The following is a 12,953-nucleotide window of genomic DNA, read 5'->3' as shown; positions in this document are numbered from 1 at the left end:
AGAGGCAGGAGTTTATTCTCAGAGACCATTCCCTGCCCTCATTTTTCTTTTCACGTGTCCTCTACCTCTTGGCACTTCTTCCTCCTAACCTTTTCCTCCTTTTTCTTTCAACTCGATAATAAACCTTTTCTCTGCCTTTCTGATCTCCGCTGCCTCAGCCAATGTAGTTTCTTAGACGGTCATGTGATTCTTTTCCCCGAAAGCTTCAGCAGATGCCTTCCTGACCTCCTGGGCCAGCGCCCTGTGTGGCCCGCTCACCACACTCACCTGGCTTTCAAGGTATGCAGGTTGTGTGTGCTCGCTTGTTTCATGTGGTCTTGCCATCACACGGGCTCACCAGGGCCAGGACCTGAGGCTGTCCGCTGCTTCATTTAACCCCAGTACCTAGGAGAGTGTCTGTTACATAGTACATGGTCCACCAATTTGCTGAACAAAATACATTTGGGCTCTGAAACGTGGCCTCCAAGTCCCAAGTCCTCTGGGATAGAAAGGAGCTGCCTACTTGGTACTTGAATGCAGTGGGGGCCCAGGGGAGGTAAGGCGGCCGGGCAGTGCCAGATGTGGGCGTGCTGCCCTCAGGGAAGGTGGTCAGCAGGTAAGTCCTCCTTGGCCTCTGTCCCTTTCCTTTACTCCTCTCTGAATTTCTCTCCCGGGGGTGGTCAGCAGAGGCCATGGACAGATCCTTTGCCGAGATGAATGGCCTGCCTCTTTGAGAGCCTCGGGCAGCTGCCCCAGCCTTCCCTTGACCTGAGCTCAGATGGGAATTCCAAAGCTCCCGTCTTGAGACAGAGCCTCTGGGCCAGCTTCTCTAGTGGAAGCCGTGTTTGCCCCCCAGGGTGCTTGGCAATTCTGGAGACACTGTTGGTTGTCACAACATGGGGAGTGCTCTTGGCAACCAGTGGGTAGAAGTCCGGGGGCCCTGCAAGTGCCCCGCACAGGACAGCCCCCCAGCAAAGAGCTCCCTAAGATGCCGGTGGTGCGCTGGCTGGGGCGCCCTGCTGGGGGCCAGGCTGGAACTTACCTGGGAAGCAGGTGTGCCTCAGAGACCTTTTTTCCCCCAAAGGACCCCAGAATCAGCATCCCCTTTTCTCTCAGTCCCAATTCACTGTGCCTCGCCACTCAGCTGCTTGTAGTTTAGCCTCACTGGTCGGAGCTGCTCTGTGAAGGTGGGGACTTGCAAGAGGAGGCCCTCTAGCATGTTATCTGCAGAGTCCTGTGGAACCCTGACAGAGACCTCTTTCCGGGGTTGGGGGCCTGGCCCTGCCTTTACAGCCTCAGGCCAAGAGGACCACAGGGCCCCCTTCCTCTTGCCGCCTTCACCGCCATCTTTCTCTCCAGTCCCACTCTTCCCACCCCCGCCTTTCACTGTCTCCCCATCCCTCTGAGATTAATGTGATAATTGCCACATCTGCCTGTTTACACAGGGAGTAGGTGTGCTCACCACCCCCGATCAGGCAGGTTCCCGAAGGAACACATCCCCACTGTGCCAGGCCTGGTACCGCTGAGCACTCCCTGTGCAGGTGGGCCACCACCCCCGGCTGCTTTCTCTGTCTGTCATCACCCCCGTCGTGCACACGTGTGCGTGTGTGTCACTTGGGGAATCAGCAGGTGAGTGAGACGGAGGGCAGCCAGCCTGCCAGTCTAGGGGCTCGACTGAGTCGTTGGGAGGAGAATCAGCATCTTAAATAAGAGGACACTGCCCCCAAGAAAAGCGCTCTCCTGCACTGCCAGCCCCAGAGCAGGTGTTCCGTGAATGGCGTGGAAGGAGGCGGCTGCCACTCCTGGTGCAGCCTTCTTTGCAGCGTGGGGCCTGGTGTACACTTCCGCGGCTCCACAGTAGTGTTTTGGGCAGGGAAGCTTCCACTGTGGGACTCTCCTCTGGCCAGAATCCAGTGGAACATGTTTGGAAAGCTGTGGGGCTCCTTTCCCAGGATCTTGCTCAGGGTACTTAGCACGGCCGTCCCCTGTCCCTGAAGGAAGAGTCCCTAGGGAGCACCAGGTGTGATGATGCCTGCATGCAAACTGCTTGGGAGAGTCACAGAAGCCGGGGCTGCGGTGGAGAGAGGAAGGGGAGAGATTCCCCGTCTCACACAGCCTGCCTTCCCCTCTTCCTCCTCCCGCTGTGTCCCAGACACGCATGCCCACCTTGAGAGGGAACTCTGGGGTGGAACTGGCAGCTTTCTGTTTGGCACCCCTGACCCCCAGCTCATGGTGTCAGGGGACTTCCTGCCTTAGGAGTTGTCAGTTACTTTCTTCTTTTCTTGTCTCAGAAGGCGCCTCAGTACTTGTCTCTCCTACACTGGACAATCTAAAGGTTTTGGTAATGATGAATCAGGAGGAGACTGAAGCTCTCATGAGCGTCAGAAAGAACCTTGCCATTTTGAAGGAGGGAAGCGTGACGTCCTCGGCGTGCCCCTTTCCTGCCGAGGGTTGTCCCCTTGTCCCGGTGGACTGCGGGTCATTGATCCACTGACAGGCACGCGAGGTGGGGGTGTAAGGTGCACCTGGAGAGGGAGGGTGGGGAAGAGCTGAGAAGAAACCTGCAGGACAGGAGGAAGGTGTAGAGAGGGTGCAGCAAGTCTATTAAAAGGTTTGTGAATAATCTCGGGAGCTGTCAGACCACTTTCTCCAGGAGAACCTTTTAAGCTGTCAGTCATCGTTAATGACCCCCTGGGGTCCAGCGCCACTGATGCTGGGTCCTCCCAGGTGGGCTCTTCTCCTTCTCTTCTGTTTCTCTTCTCTTTCCCATCCAACAGGCCCCACTGCCATAGTGGATGATTTTTTTTTGTAAAGCGATTCAGACAAAGCTTGGAGGGTAGTATCAGAACGAATTGGAGGGGGCGTATTTTGAACGTGAGCATCATCTTACTCAAATGGTGGTCATCTGCTGGCTGATTGAACATCTATGTGTTCCAAACTCTCTGTCAGGTGCCAGAGACACAAATGAGCAGACAGTGAAGGTTCTTGCCTTAATGGAGGTTAAAGTGAAACCAAGACCTTCTCCCAATACACTGAGTAAAAAGACACTCTTCTTCACCAGTATTTTAGGGAAGAATTAGGAAGCACATTCCAGACTCTGGGCCTGTGTCCTCCGATCCCTATATTTCCTGATGTGTTAATAGATTTCCATTGAAACAGAGGGTTTTGTAATCAAGGAAGTGTATGGAATGATGGACTAAAAGTTAGTAATGTTGCTTTTGGTGGGTCTTCTCACAGGCTAAGGGGAAAATATAATCTGCTGTATTTCCCAAGCTTCTTTGGTTCCAGAAGCTCATTTTCTACAGAACACATTAACATCTTCAGAGATCTCTAGCAATGGGAATGCAAGAACACAATTTGGAAAATGTTCTTCACCCTACAGCATCTCTGGCAAACAGTCACCCAACTGAACCTGCTCTGGCCATTCTCAAAATATAGCATCACTCCTGCGACAAAAGACACCTTAAAAGTCACAATTTTATCATCGTCACTGCTGACACCAACTAATGTTTGTCAGCAACTGAGCCCTGATCTGGGTGCTGGGAGCAGACTCGGTTCTTGCTGCCAAAGAGTGATGAGGGTGGGGTGAGGACTGTTTAAGTCACAGAGTAAATGAAACATGTTGATCTGGAGAACCATCGGAGCTAGCCAGTCTTTACAAAATGTCGTGTTTATAATCATGAATTATACAAGGATCATTCATTCTGTTCATATCTCAGAAGAAATATCTCCCCATGTTCATTAAAACTCCCTGTGGCCCTTGGCATCTAGTTCTTCTGCATCTTCCTACTGATGATCGGGAGCAGTTTTCCCTGAGATCTGTTCCGCAGCTTCCCTGCTTGCATGTGACTGACCACACCTGGTTGTACCAAAGAACTAGAAATTAGACATTGAAATTGGTAGGTCTCCGCTTTTGTTCATTCAGTTCGGAAGGTGTTTGTTTTTAACTTATTCTGCTTCATTTGCCATCATACCCCTCTGAACAGTGCAGGGGCAAGACAAAAAGACACAAGTTTGGTGAAAGAGGTTGTCGCAGAGGCTCTTTTGAATGGAAAAGTCTACTGTACAGTGACAGCTGCCATGGTCAGTGGTAGGCTGTAGTCTGCAGACTGACACGTTTGAAGGGGAAGCAGAAAGACAATGAGATAATTTGGCAGAGAAACAAAACAGAACGCCATAGAAGTCCACGGGAAGCAGGAAGACAGTGAATCAAAATACGTTTGTGAAGTTTAGTAGCAAGAGGGAGAAAAAGGTACATCACAGGGACAAGGAATATTTTGCCATAGAAGTCCCGAGTTCAGACCTTAATTTTGCTAATTTAGCGGGTGGATTTTAGGCACGGCATTTGATTTTGATGGCCTTGTTTCTCTAGTAGATTGGGCATAAAATATCTTTCTAAAAACTGCTGAATTTCAAACAAATACTAAAGTTTGTTTGTGACGGGATTGGGGCGGAATGGGGGTGGATTTCAAAGCCCTATGTATGTAAAATGGAATTTAAGCAGACTAACTAGGAAGACCTGAGGTTGGTATCATGGGGAGAGAGGGTGAAGGCAGAGCTTAGCTGAAAGGCTCAGGTGTTAGAGGGGACTTCTCAAAACGCTCCAAAACTGTTTCAAGGTCCTCACCAGACATCCTGCCAAGAGTTGCTTTTCTGGGCTACGGCATGTGGTGGCATCCCCCCTGAATCCCCTACCATTCAAGGACCTCACATCTCACTTGTGTAAGAATCCGCAGTATGCACTTCTGTGCACTTTTTGGTTTACTGGGTGTCGGCATCAGAGAGCAGAGAGCGAGGGGTCACTCTTCCAGTCTCTATCTCTGCCTTGTTTTGCCAGAGCCTATCCGGGGCCAGCCCTGGTCTAGCTCTGCACTGTCGGACCACGATGGAAGGAAGAAAGTCAGAGCCCGGGGTCAAGAACTGAGCAGGATGTGGGTAACACTGATTTCTCCCAAGCAACCTGTCAAAGCCTTGGCCAATGTCCATGGAATAAAATGATGGGCGTGGCCTGCCTCCGTCTTCTGAGAATTTGTCCACTTTCGAGTGCAAAGGCTTCGAACCCACATCACCAAACACAATAACACCAGTGACTGTTTAGAAGAGGATTTGACCTTTCTGGGTTCGGTGATCCATTGAGTGAGGGCTTTAGGTTGTTCCAACTCAGAATGGTAGGTGGGGCTGACAGGGTCCTTCACAGTGTCCACGGGGGGATGTGAGTTCACCTCCAGTGATGCCGAATTGGGAGTGAAGCGAGGCCGCGTTTCACTGTGTTGCCCTGTGCTGGTTGCATTGCCCTCTGTGTGAAGCTGCGGGAATGGAAGCCTTTTCCCGGCAGAGGGTCTGGATGGAGTATTAAGGAACTATTTTTCTTTCTTTCAGACCAATGATGCCTTAGGAGCCACCTGGAACTGGCTGTACTTCATTCCCCTCATCATCATTGGATCCTTCTTTGTTCTCAACCTCGTCCTGGGAGTGCTTTCCGGGTAAGCCAGAGCATTCTCTCTTCTCTCCTTTCTGACTATAAACTAATGCCCCTGACCCCTGGCAGATCCATCCACGTGCCCTTCATTTTCTGAGCACCCCTCTGTGCCAAATGCTGCTCTCGATGCTGGGAATGCAGTCAGGAACCGTCGTTTTAATCATCTTTATTATTCTTAGGAATTAAAAAATCTTTAGATTGGTACAGCATTGAGCATGGTATCTAGTGAGCGTCCATTTATCCATCCAGCCTTTCATTTCATCACTCCACAGTCAGAGACCTTCTGTGTCATACATGGTGCTGGTTGTTGGGCATATAAAGTTGAATAAGATACAGGCTTTACCCTCAAAAGATTCCTACTTTGTCATGTATTGGACATCACATTCCATACCTGTGGCTTGAATTCGTGTCCATCAGTTAACAAGCACGCAGCGTCTGATGCCATGTGAGCACCGCAAGGAGCACACAAAGTACAAGCCATGGTTTCTGCCCTTAAGAAACGTATGTTTTGTTGAGAAGACAACACAGACACTTGAAACAGGGAACAGGAGTTCTTTGACTCACTGATACAGGATGCAATCACTTGTTTGGGGGAAGGGGTGGATCTATGTAGCCTGAAATGATCAGGGGTGGTTTCATGAAGGGTTGGGATTTTGCATGGGATGCAAGATATGTAATAGGATAAAACAACCTATGGGAGTGGCTGTTTCAGGAAGGGGGCACCACACCAGAAGCAAACGTGAAGAAATGGGACTTGTGGAGAGGGAGGAGATTTTAATGTGACCTAATTTAACCCGCATGGAAATTTCACTTTGGGAATTAAAGGGATAAACTAGGAGGGCTAAACCAGCGTCTCAGAGGGGCTTCTGTTTTTCTAAGCAAAACTGAACATCGTTTCTTGTCTGAATGGCATCAGTTCTTGAAGTGGAAATTTGTAAGGTGGTGCTTCTGTTTAAAACGTTGCAGACCGAACCAAGTTGGTCACCTCTTATAACTCCACTAACAGAGGAAGTAAATTTTGAGAAGGACACAGTGACAGAGAGAACACAGGAGGAAATGCAAACAGATGAGAGATGCCAACAACATTTTTGAAGCCATCAAATGGCAACTGATGTAGTGGCACGGACGCTGAGGTTCCGTTGCCTGCAACGAGGAATGCCAACGAGAAAGCAAAGTGAGAGCCGTAGAAAGGCCCAGGAAAGGAGGCGTCTGGTATGGCCGAGAGCTGGGAGTTGGGGGTGCTACCACGAGAGGAGCTTTCAAAAGTGCTTGTAACGAATGCTTGCAGGTGTTCTCCCCCGAGACTGCTCATAGGTGTCTGCCCCATCCATCCCCCAGCCCCGCCAAAGTCAGAAGGCTTTCTCTCCGCAGAGGCTGAATCGGAGACGCTTGAATGGTAACATCATGTGCCTCTGAGGGTGGGGGTGATATTTTGTAATGAGAATGGGGGTGTTAAATGAAAGTCCACAAACTGAAGGCATCCTCCCAGCCCACTCCTCCTGCTTGGCCCTCAGCAGTGCAGCAGTGTGGCAGGGGCTCCCAGCATCCGTCTGTGGGTACACTGTCCCCCTGGAGAGAGAAGACCTATGCCCCCTGATATTTAAGGGGGACCAGAGTAACAATTCCCACCCATCGCCTTCAGTGAGGCCCACTATGGTGGTTCCCTGTGGCCCCCCCAGCAAGTTACTGTGAACTGGGTGGCTTAAAAGTGTGAGAGAAATTGCCTCAGAGTTCTGGAGGCTACAGGTCCAAAATCAGGCAGGGCCAAGCTCCCTCCAAGGGCTCTAGGGGAGAATTGATTTCCTTCCTCTTCCAGCCTCTGGTGGCTCCAGGCATTCCTTGGCTGGTGGCTGTGTCACTACAGCCTCTGCCTCTGTGGCCACATTGCCTCCTCCTCTTCTTTCTAGAACCTCCCTCTGCCTTTCTCTTGTGAGGACACTTGTCATTGGGTTTACGATCACCTGGGTAATCCAGGATGACCTTTTCATCTCAAGATCCTGAACTTCATTACATTTGCAAAGATTCTTTTTCCAAATAAGGTAATAGTCACAGGTTCCAGGAACTAGGATGTGGACGTGTCTTTGGGAGAGGGGGCACCAGTACACTCACCATTCTACAAGCCCCAACCATTCTCACAGGAGTTTCTCATAAGCCTTTGGTGCCTTGCTCTTAAATATGAGTACACGTCTAGGGGTCTTCAGCATTCAAACAAAATGTCCAGCACAAAAGACAAAATCAAAATAATAAATAGAAAAAAGCAACTTGGAGGAATACGAATAATGCAGGGAGCCAAAGATAATGTCTTAAAAATATAATTGATGTCAGCAGAGATAGATGAGCAGTTATTTTATCCACAAAATAACAGATTGCTATTAAAAAAAGAGAATATTTAGTAGCTAAGAAGAGCTCTTGGAAATTAATGTAAAGTAATTAATGTAAAATTTACATTAATGTAAAGTGAATTAATGTAAAAAGTGTAATAAAAAGATAATAAAGCTGGTTGGAATAAAAAGTTGGTGGAATCCCCTAGAACGTAGAACAAAAATAAGAAAATCAGGATTGGTTCAGCATTCAACTAATAAGAATTCCATAAAGAAAACAGGGGACTAGAGAGGAAGAAATTAATGAAGAAAAATTACCCAAATGTTCCCAGAACCTATCAATGCACATTGCCAGTATGGAAGATGTGTTGAGATGTGGGCAAGGATGTTCTTTCCAGCATAATTTTTATAGCAGGGATGTGCACACCTACAACAGTAGTTAGGTGTCTGTTGGATGCATACATGCCATGCCATACTGTGCAGTGGTCAGGAGAACAAAGACCATGTACACATTAGAAACTGAAAACAAGAAGGAAACAATATGATATAATACCATCTACAGAAATTAAAAATTAAAAATACATGTACATAGAATACACAGTTTGTAAAAATTCATTCAAATAAAAGGTGTCCACTGAGTATATTGTAATGGTTCTTGGTGTGTCATGGAGATCAGAGGTGGGTGTGGAAGGAAAAGGGAACAAATGAATTAATAATGAAAATGCCCACTAAACACTCCACACAACTAATAAAAAGAGACCACACCTTGAAAAGACACATGCACCCCAATGTTCATAGCAGCACTATTTACAATAGCCAAGACATGGAAACAGCCTAAATGTCCATCAATAGATGACTGGATAAAGGAGTTGTAGTATATTTATATAATGCAATACTACTCAGCTATAAAAAGAATAAAATAATGCCATTTGCAGCAACGTGGATGGACTTGGAGATCATCATAGTAAATGATATAAGCCAGAAAGAAGGAAAAACACCCTATGATATCACTGACATGTGGAATTTTTAAAAAAGGCACAAATGGACTTATTTACGAAACAGAGACATACTCACAGACATAGATAGCAGACATACAAATGTATGGTTGCTGGGGGAAAGGGGGTGGGAGGGCTAAATTAGGAGTTCAGGATTTGCAGATACTAACTACTCTATATAAAATAGATAAAGAACAAAGTCCTGCTGTATAGCACAAAGAACTATATTCAGTACCTTGTAATGGCCTATAATGAAAAAATATGAAAAGGAACACACACACACACGAATCACTATGCTGTACACCAGAAATTAGCATGACATTGTAAGTCAGCTATATTTCAATTAAAAAAATAAGAGACCACACCAAGTTAAATCATCATGAAATGTCACAGCATCTGAGTAAAATAATATTCTGAAAGCTTCTGGTGATTAGGAAGGAGATGAGTTTTATCTATAAAGAATCAGGAATTAGGATGGCTTTGGACTTCTCAATGACATTAAAAGGCAGAAACCAATAGAGAGGTTCTTAATACTTTCTGGAGGGAAAAAATCATTTCCAAGACAGAATGCCATACCTAGCCAGAACAGCAATTACTTGCGAGAACGGCAATATTTTTAAGACCCTCCTTCTGAAGACGTTACCGGAGAAGGCGAGTCACTGAAAATAAGGAATTCATTGAAGAAAGAGAAGGGCACGAGACTCATGGCCGCAAGGGACTCAGTGGAGAGAAGGAAAGGAGGCTTCCAGGATGACGATGGTAACTGTCCGACGGCCTCGGGAGCAGCAAGTCCAGGTTTCAGCAGAATGACGGAGGGCTCTAAAAATGGTATCTTTAAGAAAAAAATGAAACGAATATATTTCCTGATGTATATTATTGTATTTAGAAGCGTTTAATGGTTTTCTTCAAAATTACATGTATGAATACATAAATGTTTGTATGCCTTTGCACACACACACTGATGTAGGCAATTAATTCACAAAAGATGAAAGTGTTACCACTGAAGGAATAGAAGCACAGTGAGGCCTCTCTGCCGCTCAGCTGTCAACCAACCAGACTTACCCTGTTAACGGTGGATTTTGAGACAGCCCCTCTGGCGCTGTAATTGCCTTGAGAGGATGGGGAAGGATAAATACGAGAGAGAAAAAGAAATGGCAAAGGCTAAAATCTTAGGTCCCACGGTAGGGAAGTCTTTCAGCCATATTTCAAACTGAAAGGTAAAGAAATAGCAGGTGTTTAAGTATAATGTTTAGAAAATTGGAAATAAGTACTAGAAGGAACAGGTAAAAGAGTTACAAGTGGTCACCCCTAGAGAGTCAGATTCAGGGGTGAGGGGAGGTGAGGCAGCGGGCTGCTCTTTTTTTCATTATAAGCTTTAAAAAATGTTTGACTTTAAAACTTACTGTGCATTGCTTTGAGAAAAATAGAAATGAATTTTTAAATTGTTGCTCAGACAGAAACGTATAGGACGAAACGAATGTTTAAGACCATTCATCTAGCATCATGGGGAAGGACTGGCAGGGAGAGAGACCGGATTCAGCAAGATTAAGGAGGAAACAACCGTGTGGTACTGAGAGCTTCTGGTGACTTGTAAAATGGTTGTGAAGGGAAAACAGGAGACGTTGTGAAGTTCTTAATAGTGTGTATCTTGAATGAAGCATCATAGGATGTGATGGGGTTTCCTGTGTATTTATTCATTCATTATTCATGTGTTTACTGGCATCCTTTATGCCCAATAGGTAATTCTCTCTGCATAGCCTGTAGCTGCAGCTCACAAGTTCTACCTCTGTGACCACCTGTGGGAGGGACCTGACCCCAGACTTCTTTCTTCTTATATTTCTACCGAAGGGATAATTTCTTGTTTGTATAAGCTTATCTGACGTTCTTTATCCTTTCTTATTTCAAAGGGTGTCCATATTCTAGTTTAGAAAATTCAAATCAGATTCTCACTGTTGAGTACCAAGTCACAGATGTTCCAGATAAGGTTCCAATGTGGGTTCAGGGTGTGTCTTAACAGAGCTGGAAACGGGACAGAGCACTGGCCTGCAGGGCAGTTCCTGTGTCTGACCACGCCCACTCTGGCGGACTGTCTCTGGTTCTCCTCCATCCCTCTCCAGACGGGACAGTGTGGCATATTGAGAGAAGTGTGAGCTTTGGCATCTAACGGTCACGGGTGAGCCCATGCCCCTGCCCCTTATCAGCATTGTGCATTTGAACAAGTTACTGTAAGCCCGCCTCCTCCTCTGGGACACGGGACGAGACGGCAAGGGCTGTCTCCCAGGCAGAGACCCCGCCCAGGTCTGGCACGGAGTAGCCATTGGCTCTTATACCTTTGATAATATTGATGTTCATCTTCTCTACCTGTTAAGTGCAGGTGGCTGTCATCTGAGTAACAGCCTGTGACGCTGGGCATGAACCAGCTGTGAGGCCAAACGCTCCTCTCTAACCAGGAGATGGCCTCCTCAGCCTGGGAGATGAAACAGAAGTGGAGTGTCACAGGCCTCCTTAGCACTTCTGGGGAGGCCTAGGAAGTGGCAGCAGCAGCTGGGAACAGCTGGTGTGAATAAATTCTGACATTTAAAAGAGCGTTAACAATAGGGGCCTTATAGGCTGGGACAGAAATGTTTCCATTCTGGTTGCTGTTTCATGTTCGGAAGCTCAACACACACGGTGTGTACAGAGGGATCGGCAGCAGCTGGTTCTGTGTCCCGGGTGGGGGCGTGGGCTCTCCCTCCTGCCGTGTCTGGCTCTCACATGGCCCCGGAGGGGACGGAGGCTTTCTCCTCGGAATGAGGGGTTGGTTGGGAGTTACACTTGAAAGCTAGGGAACAGCTCAGAAGGTTTTCTCTCTGAGACACGTGTTCTCAGTGACCTGCAGGCAGTTTGAACATTACGTACCAGGTCTTCCTAAAGCAGAGAGAGAAGGCAGTGGCAGGAGGCGCCCCTGTGTGGGGCAGGTGATGAGAAGAGACAGGTAGTGCCTACCTGTGACTGAGGCCCCCAACACAGAGGGAGGGGCCTCGGTGGGAGGGAGGCTCTAAGGTGTGTTCATCAGTTTCAGAGTATTTAAAGAGGAAGTGTGGAAGGAAGCTTTGTCACATTTTTACTTGTCTCAGAGGAAATGGGATTTGATGAAAACCATTAGCTTAGGCTTGAAGAGAAGCAGAGCTTCCGGTCTCCATGGAAACAAACCAGCGCTGCATAAGCACGTCCTGAAGTGCAGAGGGGGACGACAGGGCCGAAGGCTCCCGTAAACAGAGAATGACCTCTACCCCACTGCCTCTACCCTCTGCTCCCAGCGCTTCTAGGGAGGGAGGCTTGGGGGAGCAGTGGTACTGGGTCCAGTCGGGGGCAGGGACAGCCAAGCCAGGGACTGCTTCCGTGTGCACACAGGGAGGGGTATGTAAAGCAGGTCAGTTTCCTGAGCACCTTGGCTTCCAGGCTCTTGTCCCTTGTAACGACTCTCTGCAGTAGGTGGACACTGTCTTTATTTACTAATGGGAAGAGGGGGAGTTAGAGGTGCTAACCCCCCAAGTAGTTGCTGGTAGAGGTTTGGCCAGTCGGTACAATTTCCCACCTTCTAGGGAGGCACTTATTTTAATACAGATACACCAGGTGGACTCCACCCGGGAATTCTGGTGGGTGGGCTGTCAAGAAGGCGTAAGGGGCCATTCTGAGTGACGGGAGTGAAGCATGTCTAGGGACTTGGAGGAGATGACACTAGAAGCATGGGCAGTCTCTGTCTACGAAGGACTCCTCCTGTGGGCGGAGCTAATGAGTTCAAACCTGATCCCAGAAGCTCTCAAGTTTTAAGCAGGGAAGACAACCAGTTTGCATGTGAAGATGACCACCCTGGAGAAGCAAGATTGGAGGCAGAGAGACACGTTGGGAGCACCAGTTGAGGGAAGAAGCAGAGAGGCAGTGAGGCGTAAAGGAGTAACAGTTGCATGATGATGGAGAGGATGGACCAGATCCAGGAGGCGTTGGTGGAATGGGATCTGCATGACCTGGTGACTGTGTGGGTGTGTCTGAGTGTGTCTTGAAGGTGAAAATAGGGAAGTCTCTTGGGCTGCTTCTAGATTTCTGAGCTGAGCCACTAGATGGCTAGGGGAGAACACAGGACAAAGAGGTTTTGAGGAAAAGAGTTTAGGTTTTGGACCTATTGAGTTTGAGACAGCA

At 47.8% G+C, this 12,953-nt stretch overlaps 1 protein-coding gene across 2 annotated transcripts in view; it reads left to right on the top strand.

The window, feature by feature from the left end:
* The window catches only part of CACNA1E (calcium voltage-gated channel subunit alpha1 E), a 345,168-nt gene that overhangs the window by 203,991 nt on the left and 128,224 nt on the right, over positions 1-12,953 (top strand). For both annotated transcript variants that reach the window (XM_072945997.1, XM_072945998.1), the window contains one exon: positions 5,359-5,462. In XM_072945997.1, the coding sequence (XP_072802098.1) occupies positions 5,359-5,462 (104 nt within the window). The remainder of the gene's footprint in view (positions 1-5,358; positions 5,463-12,953) is intronic.

This window comes from Vicugna pacos, chromosome 21, assembly GCF_048564905.1.
Source record: "Vicugna pacos chromosome 21, VicPac4, whole genome shotgun sequence".
Taxonomy (NCBI): Eukaryota; Metazoa; Chordata; class Mammalia; order Artiodactyla; family Camelidae; genus Vicugna; species Vicugna pacos.
Note: the sequence above shows the minus strand (reverse complement) of the source record. Positions and strands in the feature narration are given on the sequence as shown.